The 17,765-nt window shown below is 48.0% G+C and overlaps 10 protein-coding genes across 10 annotated transcripts; 6 read left to right on the forward strand and 4 right to left on the reverse strand.

Annotated features, from left to right (window-relative positions):
- The first annotated feature begins 52 nt into the window (after positions 1–52).
- Positions 53–1,058, forward strand: FVEG_07700 (hypothetical protein). The gene is made up of 3 exons (XM_018896371.1): positions 53–141; positions 195–620; positions 668–1,058. Exons 1-3 carry the CDS (start codon positions 75–77, stop codon positions 1,024–1,026), a joined length of 852 nt encoding a protein of 283 aa, XP_018753832.1. The 5' UTR covers positions 53–74; the 3' UTR covers positions 1,027–1,058.
- A 75-nt stretch (positions 1,059–1,133) lies between these two features.
- On the reverse strand, positions 1,134–2,463 carry FVEG_07699 (hypothetical protein; the record flags this gene model as incomplete). Its single annotated transcript, XM_018896370.1, has 1 exon — positions 1,134–2,463. The coding sequence occupies exon 1, from the start codon at positions 2,454–2,456 to the stop codon at positions 1,134–1,136; it is 1,323 nt and encodes a 440-aa protein (XP_018753831.1). The 5' UTR covers positions 2,457–2,463.
- A 327-nt stretch (positions 2,464–2,790) lies between these two features.
- On the reverse strand, positions 2,791–3,503 carry FVEG_07698 (hypothetical protein; the record flags this gene model as incomplete). Its single annotated transcript, XM_018896369.1, has 2 exons — positions 2,791–3,037; positions 3,259–3,503. 2 exons carry the CDS (start codon positions 3,501–3,503, stop codon positions 2,791–2,793), a joined length of 492 nt encoding a protein of 163 aa, XP_018753830.1.
- A 1,803-nt stretch (positions 3,504–5,306) lies between these two features.
- FVEG_07697 (hypothetical protein) lies at positions 5,307–6,314 on the forward strand (the record flags this gene model as incomplete). The annotated part of the gene is made up of 3 exons (XM_018896368.1): positions 5,307–5,437; positions 5,508–6,192; positions 6,246–6,314. The coding sequence occupies 3 exons, from the start codon at positions 5,307–5,309 to the stop codon at positions 6,312–6,314; spliced, it is 885 nt and encodes a 294-aa protein (XP_018753829.1).
- Positions 6,315–6,738: 424 nt separating this feature from the next.
- FVEG_16171 (hypothetical protein) lies at positions 6,739–7,887 on the forward strand (the record flags this gene model as incomplete). Its single annotated transcript, XM_018905409.1, has 3 exons — positions 6,739–7,386; positions 7,432–7,786; positions 7,844–7,887. The coding sequence occupies 3 exons, from the start codon at positions 6,739–6,741 to the stop codon at positions 7,885–7,887; spliced, it is 1,047 nt and encodes a 348-aa protein (XP_018753828.1).
- A 625-nt stretch (positions 7,888–8,512) lies between these two features.
- Positions 8,513–10,234, forward strand: FVEG_16170 (hypothetical protein; the record flags this gene model as incomplete). The annotated part of the gene is made up of 1 exon (XM_018905408.1): positions 8,513–10,234. One exon carries the CDS (start codon positions 8,513–8,515, stop codon positions 10,232–10,234), a length of 1,722 nt encoding a protein of 573 aa, XP_018753827.1.
- Positions 10,235–11,141: 907 nt separating this feature from the next.
- On the forward strand, positions 11,142–11,876 carry FVEG_07695 (hypothetical protein). The gene is made up of 3 exons (XM_018896367.1): positions 11,142–11,507; positions 11,554–11,639; positions 11,687–11,876. Exons 1-3 carry the CDS (start codon positions 11,255–11,257, stop codon positions 11,732–11,734), a joined length of 387 nt encoding a protein of 128 aa, XP_018753826.1. The 5' UTR covers positions 11,142–11,254; the 3' UTR covers positions 11,735–11,876.
- A 56-nt stretch (positions 11,877–11,932) lies between these two features.
- On the reverse strand, positions 11,933–12,700 carry FVEG_07694 (hypothetical protein; the record flags this gene model as incomplete). The annotated part of the gene is made up of 1 exon (XM_018896366.1): positions 11,933–12,700. The coding sequence occupies one exon, from the start codon at positions 12,698–12,700 to the stop codon at positions 11,990–11,992; it is 711 nt and encodes a 236-aa protein (XP_018753825.1). The 3' UTR covers positions 11,933–11,989.
- A 307-nt stretch (positions 12,701–13,007) lies between these two features.
- On the reverse strand, positions 13,008–15,089 carry FVEG_07693 (hypothetical protein; the record flags this gene model as incomplete). Its single annotated transcript, XM_018896365.1, has 4 exons — positions 13,008–13,476; positions 13,524–14,179; positions 14,230–14,615; positions 14,663–15,089. The coding sequence occupies 4 exons, from the start codon at positions 15,087–15,089 to the stop codon at positions 13,008–13,010; spliced, it is 1,938 nt and encodes a 645-aa protein (XP_018753824.1).
- Positions 15,090–15,904: 815 nt separating this feature from the next.
- On the forward strand, positions 15,905–17,617 carry FVEG_07692 (hypothetical protein; the record flags this gene model as incomplete). The annotated part of the gene is made up of 5 exons (XM_018896364.1): positions 15,905–16,001; positions 16,050–16,169; positions 16,215–16,769; positions 16,819–17,154; positions 17,199–17,617. 5 exons carry the CDS (start codon positions 15,905–15,907, stop codon positions 17,615–17,617), a joined length of 1,527 nt encoding a protein of 508 aa, XP_018753823.1.
- Between the last annotated feature and the right edge of the window lie 148 nt (positions 17,618–17,765).

Below are 17,765 nucleotides of genomic sequence, written 5' to 3' on the forward strand. Positions count from 1 at the left end.
TTTAGTCAGAGCCACTGCTGCTGTTTCTACTCACCGCGTCTTTCTGCTTCTTCACGTTTCAAGAATTAGAAAACATGGCTGAGTTTACTATCGACGATCAAAAGCTGGAGGCCCTGAAGGGCAAGGTTGTCATCGTGACTGGTAAACGACACCCCCTTACAGACGTAGAATGGAGCTAACGAAATCCTTGATAGGAGGATCTTCCGGTATTGGTTTATCCACTGTTGACTTGCTTTTGTCGCTTGGCGCCTCGGTAGTCAGCGGCGATGTGCAGCCTCCCCCGGAGGAGCACAAGGGATCATTTACCTTTGTCAAGACAGATGTTTCAGTCTGGGGTGATTTGATTGCGCTATTCAAGAAGGCCAAGGAGGTTTATGGCCGTATTGACCATGTTTTTGCGAATGCTGGTGTTGGACCTAGGACGGATTACTTGGCTACTGAGGTTGATGAGAATGGAGACTTGAAGGAGCCCTCGCACCAGCTTCTTGACATTAGCTTGAAGGGAGTCATCAACACTTCGACCCTGGCTATTAACTATCTGAGACAACAGCCTGAAGGAGGTAGCATTCTTATTAGTGGCTCGACGACGGGTCTTCAGCGTGTTCGAGCTGTGGATTACTGTGAGTTAGCCAAAGCCTACGTCATTGCATTTTACTAACATCCCTAGCCACCGCCAAGCACGGTGTTCTAGGCTGGGGACGCGGTCTCGTGCCCCTGCTCGCCGCAGCTCAGCTTCCTATCCGCGTGAACACACTAGCACCTAGCTGGACAGACAGCAGTGTCTTGCCATCGCTGAAGGCTCTTCTTGATGCCATTAACGTTGAACTACAGCCTGCTTCTGTTGTCGCACGTTGCGCCGCTTTCCTTATGGCTGATTCGTCCAAGAACGGACAGGTTGTGCATATTGAGCGTGGAAAGTATGCTGAGATTGATGAGGCTGTTTTATTGCCGACATTTGGAAAGATTAAGAGCGATGATTATCCTTGGGAGGACGATGTTTTGGACCGTCTTACAAAGCTTGGTTAAATTACGCCGTGGTTGCTTGGGCTGTTGTAAAGCATGTTGAATCAAATCATTACATTGAAAGCGGCTCCATTTGCCAACTATCGAAAGTGAAATAAGCTCAAGAACCTTCAGATCTTGCCCTGATTTCGGTATTCATCCACCCGATTCAAGATCTCCTGGCAATCATTCCAGATTCTGCGTCGATTCTGCAGCCCAAGCATGGTTTTCCAATTCTTTGACAGCTCCATTTGAAGACGGAGCCAGTCTGTTTCACCTTTTCCGAGCAGCTTGACTGGATGAGGAGTTGTGTTAATGCTACCTCCGCGTTCGATCTCTGCTTGAGTCGTTGTTGCCCAGAAAGAGATAGGCAACGATGACCATGCCTCATACAACCAAGGAGTCTCTTGAACTGTCAACTCGTACAAAACCGTGTTCGGGAGATGCAGAAATACGCGAGAGGTGAGTCGCAGGTTGGCAAGGTCCTTGAAACTGAGATGGATAAGAATCTCACGAATCATTTCGCTAGGGAGCTTTGAGAATGGGTCGGAAGGGGCTGGCTCCGTTGATACGATACTTCCAGAAGGGCTAGACTCGTTCCCAAGGGTATGTTCCACGCTCTGTGTCGATTGCAGGAGATCGTCCAGTCCAGGAACGAAGCAAGGGTTGGCCACTAGGAATTCACCTCCACGTTCGTGACTCCACCACTGCTCAGCAGCCGCTTCGACAGCAGGATGACGGGGAAAACCATGGAAGTCTTCGTACTCTGGTTCGAGACGCCACCATTGCATCAAGCACTGAACATCAACGCTTCCATACCGATATAGAGAAGCTCTTTTGAATATCTCGAAGCAGGCCGGATGAAAAGGCATGCAGTACTCGTCCGCATCTTGAGCATCCCAAATGATGTTCTCAGCTCTGACATCGTCCATGCCATGACGCGCGGGAGAAACAGACGGCCAACCCATATCTCTACTGGGCATGTCGTCGGACAAACCGCTGAGGAAGAATTTACCCGAAGTTTCGAAATCCTGGTCGCTTGTCTCGGGCTGCCAATCATTGCCTTTTGGGACAAGGCACTGGGATGTTTGACAGCCTTTCATGGCCTCTGCGCAGATGTGATTCCCGTTATAGGCTCCGTTGTACTCGCACTCTGGTCCTGCGATGTGTTCCCATTCATCATCCGGCGTGTCCGATGTCCATCCATCGTCGGATGAATCTTCTGGTTCTATTTTAGGCGGGATATACTTGACTGTCTCCAGTGAGGCAGCCCCAGGGTCTTGAACTCCGTCTCTCTTCACGTAGTAGCATCCCCACTGGCCGTGACTGTTTTCAGGGTTCATCGCAAGGGTCTGATAACCCCAGGCTGCGCTTCGAGGCTCTTTGTCTGTTCGAGAGCGGTTGATGTTGAAACTGACGCCACAAATGTGGCAGAGAACTTCAGAGTAGCCCATATTCAATGAGTTGAGATGTTGTGAGCGTACAGATTACGACTGCACAATGAGTGGCATTTTTAAAGACCGCTAGTGCTGACTCTAGGCAGCAAGCCCCATTCAATCCTTCGCTCAGTGGCCCTGGCGCATAATTAGTGGATACCTAACACCGTGAAAGGATTGGAAGCCTTGCCAGGACGTTTAATATCATTATAAGAAGAGCTATTTACATATCCGCATTCCTGTAGTCTCTTCCACGGCTTTGAGCTCTTCCATGATGCCACCGTAGGTCCAATTTATCTTCTCAAGCATGTAAACTCCCTCCGCCGTCCTTTTGTTCTTTGCCTTTCTGGTATTATTCTGGATCTGGCTTGCGGACAGAATCAAAGTCTTTCAGGAGCTCAGGAACATGTTCACTAGTAACGCATTTCTGAAGGAACATTCTGAAACCCTCTCCATCTTCAACAGCCTGTGTTCCGCCCTGTCCTTGGTGAGGCGCCATCGCATGCGCCGCATCGCCAATCAAAACTGTTCGGCTGCGAATGTGGGTTGGTAACGGGTCCTGGTCCCAAAGCTGCCAGAGTTTCATATTCTTTGCGATTCTATTGTTGAAGTTAGTCAGTGCTTCTGTACTACAAGACTGGATCACACAAGGGACATCTTACCGCAAATAATCATGCGCCCAAGAGGGAAAGTCTGAAAATAGTGACATAAGCTCTTCCTAATCCCCAGATGCCGTTCAAGGTTCTGGTGTCTTTTCATTGAGGCTACTATCTGGAACGATACACACCAAGTTAAGCAGTTCAAAGTTTCGGCAGGATACATAACAACAGATCGCATGCTGTTGTCGAAAGAATACACCATGGACAAGAATGTAGGCTGGTCCGCTTGTAAGATTTCTGGTAGTTGCTTGAGAGCTGTTTTGATGTCGTAAAGCTCCAGCGTGAAACGAAAGGCTGATAAGCCAGATGGCCTCGCTGTCTGGAACACAGCATCACCAACGACGTATGGCCTCACCATAGACCTGATGCCATCCGCAGCTGTCGTTGACAAACTTAATTGGGCCATGTTTGAACAACTTACCAACTAGGAGATCTGCTTTGGCCTGTTCCCCTGATTCAAGTGCGATTCGGCCCTCTTCTGGATGATGTCGATGACCTTCAGATCCCAAAGCACCTCAGCCTCTTTCGTGAAGACCTTGTGATCGCCGCAACGGGAGACGAGCCAGCCCTCGCGTGGTCGAAACCAAGTGTGTCGAGAATCCGAACACCATCTGGACCAACCTTAATAGCGGCACCAACCTCGATTAGTGAAGACGACCGCTTGTATACTTTGACATTGTGCTTCTAGCGTAGTACTCGGGCGGCTAAACGGCCGGCGAGCCGAGCCAATGATGACCACGTCGAGGGGACTCCTGCGTAGCCATGATCAAGGTTTGTTTTAACTGGGGAGAATTTGAATTGATTGGACTTTTTGATAACCCCGTCTTCAAATCCTGGCTCTCCAGTTTCGGCCTTCTTTGAGCCCGCATGCCTTCTCGACATGCCGATGCCGATATTCCCGTCCCGTAATCCCCACATCCCTATAATTCTGGGGTTACTGGTTCTTTACGGCACACGGATTGCCGGATTAGAAATCCTAGTGTCGATCGTTGATCATATGGACTAGAAGTACATGCAACATGACCCTTTCGTTAAAGGTTAGATGTCGAGTCTCGATGTTCAAGGATATCGCTAGTACTGACTTTGCACGAACTTGCCATCCCTCGATTATAATATTCATTATGGCTACGCGGCTTGTGATATTGGTTGCCATCGAAAGTCTACAGCTAGAGATGAATGAACCGCATTATTCTGGATCTTACCAATCAAAGTTAAGGCACTGGCAACACCAATGAACCACTTAGATTGGAAGAAGAGTTTAATCCTGCCCTCTTCCTCTTCATCTTATAGTATGCATAGACTCAACTGGTGTCTCTGCAAATTCCAATCAATGAGTCTCGAACTAACAGGAGTCCTCGGGATGGATATAGTGAGTATGTTGTTGGCCCTAGAGAGTTCCAAAGGTTCCAAGAGGATGACCTTGTTAAAGCACCAGATCAATCGGTTTTAACGGCAGATTCTCCCATCAACCTGATGAACCGGCTCAAGGGAGCTCTTGCAAGAAAAGAAATAAACGCAAAGGGCTTGCCATAAACGAGAGGTCCATAGAGTGCTAAAGATAACAGGGCTGATTGTGCTTCTAGATCAAACCTGAGATGCCCTTGTTTGGATCGTCTACCATTCCATTTGCTGTCTATGCGGCTGCTCGTGGTAGCTACCTACGCTTGGGTTTAACAAAGGTTCTTGACAGAAGCAGCGCCAGTTCAGCTCCCGTCCTTATCTGGGTAGGTATTTGTAGTCATCTGGTCCGCCCGAATGCTTAGCTTCAATACGATCCTTTGGCTTTGTCGTCAGATGTGCTGTAGCTACATACCAACCCTGTCCTATTTACAGTCTCCCAATGCAGGTTCCGTAATACCATGCATGCATGGGCCAACAGTTATCGGCTCCACGTTCTAATTGCTGCAGCTCAACTTCGGGGCTTTCACAACAGGCCTGACCCTCTTTCACTGGGGTATATTTGTCGGCCCCACATTGTAGATCTTGTAAGTTGTGTCAGTATGCATAGGCATCCACTCGAGCCGAAGTCAGCTGATGGCTTGGCTATGAGTTCTTACATAAAACCAGCTCCTAAGATCTCCTCTGTCACCTCCTTCCTCCTGTAACCGAGCTACGTTGATTGCACTCATATAGTAGCTTGGCTATCACCCACCATCATCCTGCATCATTATTGTCGCCCGCGTTACAACATAGACTTGCTCACATCATGATGCCCCATATTAAGCAAATTGCTACTGGCAGGCGTAAGCCTTATATGACACGGAAAGAATTCTTTGACCATCGATTCCGTATCCACGGTAGTATCTCTGATGCTACAGAGGATAAGGACCAGAAGCCTCAGTATGTCGACTTCCCACTGACCAACATAGCAATCTCTAGAGTTGGACGATGTTACTAAGCTCATGCGTAGCAAGTACATCCAGACCCAGGTCTTTGACTCATCCTTTGGATCCCGCCCTGATGGCCCCTTGAACGCCAACCATAACTGGGTTGGAAGAGACGACACCACGGAACTATTCTTTCGAGATTGGGAGCATGTCCATAAATGCTTTTCCAGCGACTATGTCAAGACAACTATCGCACCAGATGGACCTTTGTTCGCAGATTTTGAAACGAGCGTTGCTCTCATGGCATACGAGAAGAACATTCCACTGCAAACCGCGGCTGCTGTGAAGCGAGCTGCGGCTGTAACAGGTGCTATGGATTCCGGCGACTCTACTGTTGCCATGTATTTCATATCTACACCAGATGAAAGAAAGGACGGAGAGAGCCTGGAGCAGACGGTAACCCCTCGTTTGGTTGACGCAATCAACTCTTGCTGCCAGGATCAAATCTGGGGACTGATTTGCAACGTCGGTGCTGTTTCTGACCAGTTTGACTTGAACTCTTATTTCGGCGGCGCAAACATGCCCCAATATGCACTTGTCTATAAGATCTTTCTTGATGGCCATGGCCCTGAATCAGTTCCGCTGGTAAGGAAGGCCCAGGCGCAGTTTGAGAAGCATGCTGCAGATGAGTCCATTATTGACTTGCACAAATCCTTCATCCTCTTCTCACAAGAGGCTCTCGTTATGGATGTTGGAAAGGGAGTAAGGGTAAATTATCCTCTATGTTGCCATAATGATCTTACTGACATGGGGTCGTACAGTTCAGCTACGATCGTCAGCCAGTGTTTGGAGACCTACCTGGTCCATCTCACCTTGACGAAGAGCGATAGAATGACAGAATAAATTTCATATAATGATTACATATACTCAAAGAAATATTATAGAGGGAATATTAGACCGCAGGCCTGGATAGAAACCATCAACGTGAGCTACAGCCCCAGCTTTGTAGGTGTATGATCATTGGCTGAACCGACCGACCTCTCAGTTGGGGGCTTTCCAGTCAGTCACTCTGAGAATGTAGCTCTGCGCTAAGTACCTTTGGCTGGTACTGAACATTTTCAATTGGTCAAATCATTCACCGCTGCAGACAGAACTTCGGTGTCTCGTCTCATTGGAGAGTTCTTGGTGGCTTGCGGCTGAAGATTGAATCGCCAACGCATTTTCAATGCTCATTACGCGAGGTTCATTCCTGCGACTGCACAGATAATCGGTCAAGAAAGAAGAAACATATCTACTCGCCTTTGGCAATTGATGATGGCGCCACCTAGTGACGATACCGACGATGCACCCGTGTCTCTGTCTCAGCCAGCACCCGCCGGACCCATCCCCACTACAGCTTGGCATGCGTACTTCTCATACGGCATAGGGCATCTCGACTACAATGGTCTTGTAGAACAGCGAAATCCATACATTAGATCACTTCGCCATCAGTGGAATGTCAAGAGCGAGTCCTTCTTACAGCCTCCCGCAGCCCAGGGAATGCCGCAATTGAGCTACAACTATGAGATCAACGAGACCGCTACATTTCCGTACCCAAAGGCTTATCAAAAGCTCATGAACCCAACACCACGACACGATGAAGAGAATGTAACTGTCGATGGCGAAACCTCACTTACACAGCATGAGGCACAAGCGGAGAGGATCGAATGGAAGACGACCTTTTCAACGCCTTTTTTCGGTATCGAGGGCACATCAGCTATCGAGTTTGAGTCGAGGATCCAACCAACATACGTTGTCTTGGGTTTGTTCCTCCGTGGAAATCCTAATCCGAAGGAGAGAGTTGTGTTCGTCGATAAGCCTGACCAGCTTTTCTCCAAGCTCCGCTGGGCGACTTTCCGACTCCGTGGGATAGGAGGGACTGTTCCCTCACTAAAAAACTTAAAAGGCTTCAGATTATACGAGGTTTGTCCTTATGTTTTGTCACCTCGACTGATGCTAATGAACCAGTGCGATGTGGATACCGGAACACATAAGCGCGTCAATCTCGATGACAATGGAGTCGCTGACTTGCAGCTGTTTATGAGATCCTACAGAAGATGGCATGTTCCTCGACATATATCCTTGGCGTGGTCAGACTGGATACACTGCACCTTGAATAACAAAAGACTTGATATACTCGAGGGCGAATATGGCCTTGAGCTGGTACTGGACTGGTCCGCCAGCCGCATCTCGATCGTGGTACTCATTCCAGTGTTACTGAGCCTGGCCATTGGTATTTGGCTGAACTCGAGAGCGTGGACCGATCTGGCAACGATACAGACTGCTTGGGGCACAGCTCCATACATTGTGACAGCTGGCGCTTGTAAGTCTTTTTCAGTCCAACCAAATCTTTTTCGAGCAGAAAGCTGACATTCCAAAGTACTCGCAGCAATGTTGGGCTTTCTGGATATTGCGGATAAATAGCCGAGAGCCTGGTTTGTCTTATCACATGTCGCTTTTGACACAACCACTTTGTTTTCAGCTCATGCAGCCACTTTCACAATTGCAGGATAAGAATCAGGCTCCGGAGCTTTCGCCTCCTGTGACAATTGATCTTGACGGTCTTTCAATTATTACCGTCCTAGTGAGTTTATCCATCAATATTATCATTGAGCCCTCGAGCTTTGCATGCATTCTATTTGATATAGTATTTGAAATCTCGTTCTACGATCTCGTGGGCGTGGTGGGCGCTCTTTCTTTCGAGAGCCTGATTCTTATCTTGGCAACTATGATCGTTGGTTGGTGTCCAAGTGATATCGTGTTGCATCTTGATTGGCGACAATACCACACAACTGTGAAGGATCGCTTTGCCGGGTTGCAGAAATTACAATGATCTGACCAGACCTAATACTCCCTGATCTCATTGGTTATATCATTGATCTATGCGGTGGTTTTAGCGACATTTGCTCCGGAAATAAATCACGTAGACTTTTAGCCACAATTCATTACATCTCGCTTTGCGTGCATTCATTCTCCGGATTTCTTTTACGTCTCAGTCTAGACTTCCTTTGGTCTCGTAATTTACACAGACATCATAAAATCCTCTTCCATGGATGCCTTACCTCATATGCCCTCCCGCCATAAAATCCGGCCAAGCGACGATGTATCCGCTTACGAGCCCTTCAACACCGGCCAAGAGCACCGTGGACTTGGCAACCCCATCAAGAGGCGGCTTTGCGACGTCTCAGAGATAGCAGCACTGATACTGAGCATCTGCTGCAGTATCGCCGGTCTCATCTGTTGCTTTCATCCACCCACCGCGGCGAGCCTGGAGCAAAAGTACCAGCTCATTGTCGTTGGCTTGATGCTATCCCTCATGGACCTCTGCACCGCCAAATTGTCCACTATCGTCTTTTTGCAACTGGAAACACGGTGGGCCAGTCTCCTCCAGAACTACGATTCGATTATCAAGAAGAGTATCTTGGGTAGTCTTCTGAACGGGCGGCGCGGGAGTCAGCGATGGACACTACTCATCTCCGCATTTCTTGCGTTCCCATTACTTCTTAGTGTTGGCTACAAGAGCTTCGTTGGTGGAAGAGTCACAACTGAGGTAAATGCCAGCGGCGGTCAATATGGTCTCACTGGCCCTATTGGTTTTGCAAACTTTGCCTCTGGCGCGTCTCTCATGGTCAACGCTACCATTCCCTTCATGTTTACCAATGTAACCAAATTGCCCGCTCAGCCACAACCATTTGGTTTTAACATGCTCCTACTGACGGACGATACCATCAGAGTTGCCATGCTGGACGGACCAAGTCCATCTTACGTCAAGAGCATAAGGGCTGAGCTTCGGGGACAGCAGTCATACACCGTGTCTACTAACGTCTTTGGCTTGGCTTGGCATCTCGACCACGAAGCTGACAAGCAGCGCAAGAATAATACGTGGTGGAACCAGCGTTTTGACTCAAGTGATGATGAGGCACCACAGAACATATCTCTTTATAAAGAAAAGAAGTGGCTGTCGACCCTATGGCCCCAAGGTCAAGTGGACGAGTTCTTCGTCCTTCTCACACCACACGTCGGGCCATCAAAAGAAGAGAGGAATATAAAACCCTCAAAGGAAAGGTTTCAAAAGGAAGCGCTCGAGTTCACGAGCCAACGGCTTAAGTGCACCGGGAAGTGGAAGATCACTGCCAACTCGGTTAACCTTATCGAGGGTAGCTGCGCTGGAAGCTTGGAGGAAGAATTTCCACACGGCTGTGAAACTCTTCACCTTAATGATGCCAGATACTTACTTAGCGACTTTGTCAGTGACTTGCTGACGGACCATCTGGATGAAGCGGCTCAGATAAGGTTCACGGCTGTGGTATCATCTCTTCTTTGGTCTCGACTAGCCGCCTTCTGTGGCATTGGCTCATCGGTCAACGACTTGAAGGCTGGAGAGCGTGAACAGTTCGAGTACCATCGGCCTGATAAATCTTGGAAGACTGTCACGGTACTCAAAAGGTCTCCCTTACTTGCAATCGTTCTTCTCGCTCAGCCTATTGTCGGCTCGATACTTCTTATCGTACGCATCGCGTTTTTTTCTTCACCAGTATCTGGGGGCTTTGGTCTCATCAGTGTTTTGGCGGGACATGTGTTTGACGAGCGCGATATTCTTAGTGGTGCAGGGTTATCTGGAGATGTCAAGGAACGCATTGAGCTGGCTTTCGACGGGGGTGGCGACAGATATGACGGTAGAGGCGAGAGGCTACGCTTTCGGCTGAAGGAAGCAAGGCGCTCGATGCATCATGATCGAATGGAGCTGAAGTCTGGAGTTAACTATCACTGATCAAATAGGAGGGATATGCAGCAGGGATTCCAGAAACAGATTGTCTTGCGAAGTGTTTGCTTTTGAATGAGATTTTCCTTGTTTCCTGTTTCATTTCATAAAGATACACAAGCGATAGCCACGCCTCGGAGGGCAAGAAAACTCCGAACCTTGATATCATGTGTCAAAATAAAACAAGTAAAGAGTCCTCTAAGCTTAGAATAAATTTACCTAAAGATTTTTATCACTTAAGACTTTCCTCCCCTAGCCCACGATATCTATCAGATCATCATGATGGTTGATGTCATTATCTGATTCGGGAGCCTTAATCCGCTACCTAAGTCAAGCCACCTATATAATACGATCGGATATAAGTTTCGGATATCTAATGTTAATCAAGTTTATGCTCATTTACCAGGGTCGGAAGCCGGATCAAGTTTCTCGGCGCGAAGGTCCACTTTCTGCAGGAACAGTATGAGAAACAGTCTGCACATTCATGATTTGCCACGTCGTTACGCCAGCCCCAACAAACTCTAGCTGAAAAAGCTGATAGGAAGACCAAAGGGATGATCAATAACGGTCATGGAACTTTGCCGTACACCAATGAGGCCTCACAGGAGCCAATCTGACCAATTACTTGCTTCCAACAAGCCATGACATCGGCCCAGCGACCAACCTGTTTCCAAATTCGCCTCAAGCTAGCCTTGTAAAATTAACGGTCGGCAGTCGGCTATTCCTTTAAGTGTTTGCTCCGACGGTCCAGCGAATCAGCAGCGCCAATTGATCGAGCGATCGTCGCGACACGTTTATGCGTTAGATCCCTGCAGAGCTGTAAACGGCCGGGCCGTTGTAACGCTACAACCGGTTTCAAGTCAATATATAGATGATATAGGCCAGGGATATCGCCATCGGAAACGTCAACGGCTTTAAACGTGGTATTCATTGGAGATTTGTTGTGAGATAATGACGTTGAGGTTATTTAGTTTTACTGACGATGATCTTAATGATTTATGGGATCTATAGTTTGGATTTTGTATAAATATGGGGATTGTTGGAGTGCCAGTCTGGAATCTGCATCCACATCCCCAAGCTTCATATCATTCTACCATCTACTCATTCACTCTATTCACCATGCAGTTCTCACTCGCTCTCGTGACCCTCCTGGCTACTGCCGTTTCTGCTCTCCCCACTGAGGAGAAGCGCCAGGCTTATATCCCTTGCTCTGGTCTCTATGGCACTTCTCAATGCTGTGCTACTGATGTCCTCGGAGTTGCAGACCTTGACTGCGGAAACCGTGAGTAGATCCATATCCTCAGTGAAATTCACTCTAACTTGCCTAGCTCCCTCTACCCCTGCCAACGCCACAGATTTCAGTGCTGTTTGCTCTGCCATTGGCCAGCGAGCTCGATGCTGCGTTCTGCCTATTGTAAGTCTCATCAAACCATTTACTTGACCGATTACTAACCATCACAGCTTGACCAAGGCATCCTCTGCAACACCCCTACTGGTGTCCAGGACTAAGGAATGATAGATTTTGCCTTTCTCATTCTAATACGCGAATACGAGATAGATGGATTATGATATGACAAGTGCTGGGGAGTGACTGGATCGTTCCTTTTCTATTATGTTCATACATACTTAGTGAATCGATTTTTAACTGAAACTGTCTGTGTTCTGTTACCTAGTGACCTCACAATTGTATTCCAGACACTGAAATGATGTGAGACTAATGATGCCTTATGATGAATCTCATTCCATCATTGGACGAAATACGACCTACATCTTTGACTTGTACTCTCTGTTCTCCACCTGAACAATCTCCAAATCCACCTCAGTATCCCCTCCAGGCCAAGTCTTGACAAGCCCATCCTCTGCTTCCCCAAATACAGGATCCCTCTTTGGTTTAGGAACCTTCCATGACCTGCCATAGTCCCCTCCACTCTTCACGAAATCCCATTCACCACCGTTGTACGCCCCCATCATAGTATATCCATCCAGCTCAATCTCAGACAACGCCCTCTTCGGATCGTCAGCCTCAATGCCATGCCCAACACCTGGCGACAGGAGCTTGAACTCGGCTGCCGGCTTGGTGTTGTGTGTCTTGTGCGCTACACCAGCTGGGATAACAAAGACATCTCCAGCCTCAGCTTCCAATACAATCCCGCCTTTTTCCCAAGCTGATCCGTATGTGTTCTCTTGGAGATCCTCTGAAGTATCACCGACTCCGAAGCGAATTGTTGCAGTACCTGAAAGAACAGCCATGCACTCGTGAGCTTCAGAGTGAAAGTGCGACAACTGCGTGTTTGGGTATCGAAATATCCATTGGACGTCCCATCCGTTCTTAGTAAACATATCCCAGACCTCGGCGGGGTCGCACTTGGAGCTATTAGGGCGCTTGGCTAAGACATTTTTGTAGTGCAGAAGAGGTCTTGGTGAGTTGGGAATGAGATCCGTTGGCAGGAGATGATATTGCTTGACTTCGACCATGATGATTGATGATGTTGAGGTTATCATGAACAGGGCTACCCCGCGATCTTATACTAATGATTATATGTCATAAGGTTTGGTCGGTAGTCTATCCGAGTCGGAAGTGGATGCCGACCGAGATATCTCCGGACGGGATTTCCGGATGAATCCGTAACTAGATACACTGAGATAAGGTAGTCAAAGCATGGACCAATGGGCTACAAGGAACTGAAACAGTCTATTGCAGAAATAATCTATATGAAACTTTCAAATTGGCAATGACGAAGCATAATCAGACCTGCCGACCGAAATAACAGCACTACATGACCTAGTCAAAGTGAATTCGCCACAGCTCACGATCAACGCCAGCGGTGAAATCACTCCTGGTATGCATCATCAAGATGTTATCGCTGACCAAGATATCACCCTTATCCCAAGCATAGTACAGCGCAACCCGACGATCATACAGGACCGAGTCGATGGTTTCGCAAATCGCAGCGCTCTCTGTAGCTTCGAGCCCTTCGATCGTAACATCCGAAGCATCAAATCGCGTCTTGGACTGCGGCCAAGGTTCGTGGTATCGAAGGCATCGTTTACCGGTCGTAGGATGGTCGATAGCTAAGGGGAGACCTCTCAGAACGGTGTTGTCGAATGCTGATGTTGATACGCTCCAGGTGAGCTTGGAAATGTCTTTCTTGAGCCACGACGGGAGATATTTGAAGAATAGGGTTGATGAAGAGAAAAGGGTGAATCCAGTGTCTCGGGGTGAGGAGGTGGCACCCTGGAAGAGTTGGAACCTAGTCATGATCAGTCGCTGAAGATTCTTTCTCGACATGGCACTTACTGGGGAGGAGTCGAAACAGTCTTCTCATTTCCATCCTCATCAGTTTGCTTGACAACCTTGAACAAGCCATCATAGTGGAACGGCATAGGCTCCGCTGAAAGGACATTGTTCAAACCTCTAGCATCATGTCCTCGGTCCTTGACTTCAAGCAATAACCCAAACTTCCAGGGTAAGGGCGTTCCAAATCGGTAGCTGAAATCAATGAAGCGGTCGCGGTTAGGTTTCTTGACAAATCCCTTGAGAACAACCGGTGAGTTGATCTCTGACAGAGCACGGACTTTCTTCGTGTCGATATCGTCAAGTGTCAGGGAACCAGCTCCATTAGCAGGACGAATGATCAGGCCAGCGGGGTACATAGGATCAACCACGATGCCACCCTTGTCCTCTGCCCATGATAGAAGCGATGACTTCTCTCGGTAATACGAAGGTCTCGTGTTGTCGTAGACTAGTTCGAGGCTTTCGTCGTTGTCAAACTCAGATCGCATGCCGGTTCTGATAGTACCATCCAGTCTGTAAGCTACGCTGCAGTGCCAGGGCGTAGTGTAGAGTTGCTCAGTTGGCAAAAGGCTGACAGATAGCTTGACAGTGCCGGTTGAGGGATGGATTGATAGGCGAACATGGTCGGGGTACTTTTGTCGAACAGCATTGGCAAAGGCCTAAGACATCAGTACACAACTTGTTTCGCCCATGATAGTCCGTTACTTACATCTCCGCGAGCCATCATCTGCTTCGCGATATACTCAATGCCTCTCTTATACTTTGACTTGCTCCGGTTCTCATCAACCGGATAAACAGTTTCCAAATCTGTTTGAAGAAACTTGATGTAGCCACGATAAGTCATGCACTGGTCATCCGATTGGCGGACTTCGTCCCAATTCCAGCCAGGCTTGCTGAAGGTGTTGAGGAGTGCACGTCGAAAGTTTGACGCGTTGGCAACATAGGTCATCTCCTCGAGATCCTTCGGTAGATCAATCTCAACAAGATCGCGAAGACGTGCGAAGGAGATGTTGTGAAATTCTTTCTCTGCTGCCATGGAGCGAAGAGTCTCGCCGTAGGCCCAGACATCTCTATCTGGGACACCAAGAAGGTCTGCTGAGATTAGTCCGAGTTTTGCCCAACTATCAGAAGGGTGGACTCACCATTATATACTAATCCATCGGAAATGATAGTAAGCTTGGCGCCGGGCGGATATACATCACCAATAGCACTGCATAATCCGTTGAGGTGGGCAAGAGCAATCTCTTCACCCTTATCAGGAAGTTTCCCCAATGTCTTTGAGGTCGAGTTTGGCGACTTGAAGGGGAAGGCCGGTAGGCACATAGGAACTGGCTTGCCAGTCTTGACGTGGGTGTAGATAAGAGCGATGAATTTGAGTGTTGACTCATCGGAATGCGAGTAGAGGTTGTCGTCTTGCTTCATGCGATACCTTCCGATGATATCGAGGATTTTGCTTGATGTCTCAAGAGCCGCCCTATCGACTGCGGTAGTCAATGGTTCAGCAGAGACATTGCGATCAACAGTCCCAAGAGGGAGGGGGATTACGGGACGAAGACTGGATACAGCCATGGTAGAGTGAAAGAACAGGAATCTCTGATAAGGGCTTGTTTGTATGGAATGAGAGTGACTTTAAGCTTGATGAGATAAATGATACATTAGGGAGATAAGAGGATATAAATCTTACAGTCTACTATCTCCTATCAACATGTGAACTACAAGTAACATACTCTAGCTCATACATACCCATTTTCGGTTTACTAAGACAATTTGCGAAAAACACCGAGTCGTCTCAGCAGTGGGCCATCGTACAATTACCCAATTGCGTGGCAAAACAATTACCCTCGTCACACATCGCCTAATCCGAATGAAAAGGCATGACACAAAATGGCTTCATCAGGAAGCTCATAAAATTGTGACGGCCACCCTGTCAGCTTGCACGGATGTGAAATCCTAGAGTAGAAGGTATCAATCTGGAAGCCAAGCCACACTTGTCGTCAGTATTGATGGGGTTGGGGCTAAAAACTTGGGTTTTCGCATGGGGGGAACGGTCCGTGGTGATGATCGGCATCCCGCGCGGTTATCCCGTTCGGCTCTATCCCACCCGGCCAAGTTAAAGTTCCCCGGCGCTGAATTATTCTTCGGGCGTTTGATGGTGTAACGAAAGCTCGGATATGGTTATTCAGATGAGACATTTTGGATTTTCTTAATCCTTGGATTGATGAGGCGGTTTGACGATGCCGAGATAGGTAGGTCGATGGAGAGCTTGGATAGCTGTTGAATTTGGTGATTTATCTTGGCCTTTCCCGCCAATTACATAGAAGTGAAATATTAAGAACTCCAAAAGTTAGACTCTGAAACAAAATTATTCACATTCATTCGAAATCATGGATCAAGTTGATGTTACTATCGTTGGTGGCGGTCCTACTGGGCTCTTTGTTGCTCTCCTTCTCCAACCATTGGGTATCTCAGTCCGCGTCCTTGGTTAGTTGAGATGAGTTGAGATGAGAAGCAAGTCTAACCATTTTAAAGATGAGAAGCCTCGCAGTTTAGAGCTTGGTCGCGCTGATGCGCTCAATGCTCGAACTCAGCAGTACTTCGAGGTTGCTGGCATCCTCGATGAGCTTCTACCTGACGGTCTCAAATGCAACAGTAAGCATATCCAGACACTTCAAATACATAGTCTAACAATAACAGCGAGCTCTACTTTTAAAGCAGGCGATTTCAAGTCTCGTCAGAACGCTTGGTGGGTTGGTATCGAGCATGCCTTCCACAAGAACTTTCTCATGATCGGACAACCTGTCGTTGAACAGGTGATGCGCAAGCGTCTCGGCGATGCAGTTAGCTACAACGAGCATGTTATCAGCATCACTGAAGACGAAGACTCTGTCACCGTCATGACTAGTTCAGGTCGAAAGGTCCGCAGCAAATATGCCGTTGGCGCTGACGGTGCACGATCCTTTGTCAGAAATACGCTGGGTATTAGTTTCACTGGTACCAAGCCTGAGATGACCTGGGCTGTTCTTGATACTTTTTTGGATACTGACTTCCCTGTCTGTCCTGAGATTATTACCTTTGAGCTTGATGGAGAGTCTAGGGTTGCTTGGATCCCAAGAGAACGAGGAATGTCCCGATTCTACGTTCTGCTCAAGGGAGAGATTACCCAGCAACTAGCTGAGGAGTCTATCAAAGAACATCTAGCTCCATATCGAGTGGAGTTTACAAAGACTGAATGGTTCAGCACATTTCACGGTATGTCTCTTACACAACAGCTACTGTTTCTGTACTAACAATACCCCAGTTAAGGAACGACTCGCGGGAACATTCATCTCCAAGGAAGGCCACGGCAGAATCATCTTAGCCGGAGACGCTGCTCACGTTCATTCCGTCAATGGTGGCCAAGGCTTAAACACAGGTGTCTCCGATGCCTTCGCCCTAGCCTGGCGTCTCTCAGCACTCGCACGCCCATCCAACCTCACCACCCAAGCAAGAGACGACATCCTACGCAGCTACGACATCGAGCGGAGATCCACAGCCGCTCAAGTCATCGGAGTAGCTGCAGCACTAGTCAGGGACACCATCCACACAGCCAAGAAATACGTCTCCACAATCGAACGAAATGCCGGCTTCATCACAGGTACGTTCACCATCACCGTTACATGTCACGACTAACATAACAAGGCATGGGTGTCAACTACGGCGAGTTCGTCACGCCACTTGTCCAGGGGGCGGAACTTGGTATCTGGAAACCCGGATATCGCTGTCCCGATGTGGAAATGACTGAATCTTCCGGCAAAACTTCGCGACTCTATGAAAATGTGTCTTATGGAGACTTCATTGTGTTGGTTATCGGAAAGCGACTTCCGGCAATCTCCGTATCGGCTCCCGTTTATACTATTCCGCCCAATGGGTCGACTAATGGGTATGTTGACAGTCATCAAAACAGGGATGGGGACAAGGACTTTACTGCTGATTGGGTCAAGAACGAGAACTCGGCTATTGTGATTGTTCGGCCGGATATGTATGTCGGGTATGTTGGGACTTTCGAGGACGAGGCTTGGGAAGAATACTTGGACTCCTACTTTGTAAAATCACGATAGGATATAGGGTAGATTTCAGTTGTAGTGGTTTGTTTTTCTGCTCAATATACTAGACTTTGCATTACATCGCGCTCAATTCCGTGTAAAGTTCGTGATTTCGAAGTTGTCTTCCCTATTCATTCTCTCATCGCTAGATCCCCATTCTGAT

Source organism: Fusarium verticillioides, chromosome 8, assembly GCF_000149555.1.
Source record: "Fusarium verticillioides 7600 chromosome 8, whole genome shotgun sequence".
NCBI lineage: Eukaryota > Fungi > Ascomycota > Sordariomycetes > Hypocreales > Nectriaceae > Fusarium > Fusarium verticillioides.

Excerpts from the sequence above, each read along its gene's own strand:
- FVEG_07700 (XM_018896371.1), top strand. The coding sequence starts at position 75 with ATGGCTGAGTTTACTATCGACGATCAAAAGCTGGAGGCCCTGAAGGGC. Across the intron at positions 142-194 it reads CAAGGTTGTCATCGTGACTG|GAGGATCTTCCGGTATTGGT; the intron begins GTAAACGACACC and ends AATCCTTGATAG. Across the intron at positions 621-667 it reads TGTTCGAGCTGTGGATTACT|CCACCGCCAAGCACGGTGTT; the intron begins GTGAGTTAGCCA and ends TAACATCCCTAG.
- FVEG_07695 (XM_018896367.1), top strand. The coding sequence starts at position 11,255 with ATGGGGATTGTTGGAGTGCCAGTCTGGAATCTGCATCCACATCCCCAA. Across the intron at positions 11,508-11,553 it reads AGACCTTGACTGCGGAAACC|CTCCCTCTACCCCTGCCAAC; the intron begins GTGAGTAGATCC and ends TAACTTGCCTAG. Across the intron at positions 11,640-11,686 it reads GATGCTGCGTTCTGCCTATT|CTTGACCAAGGCATCCTCTG; the intron begins GTAAGTCTCATC and ends TAACCATCACAG.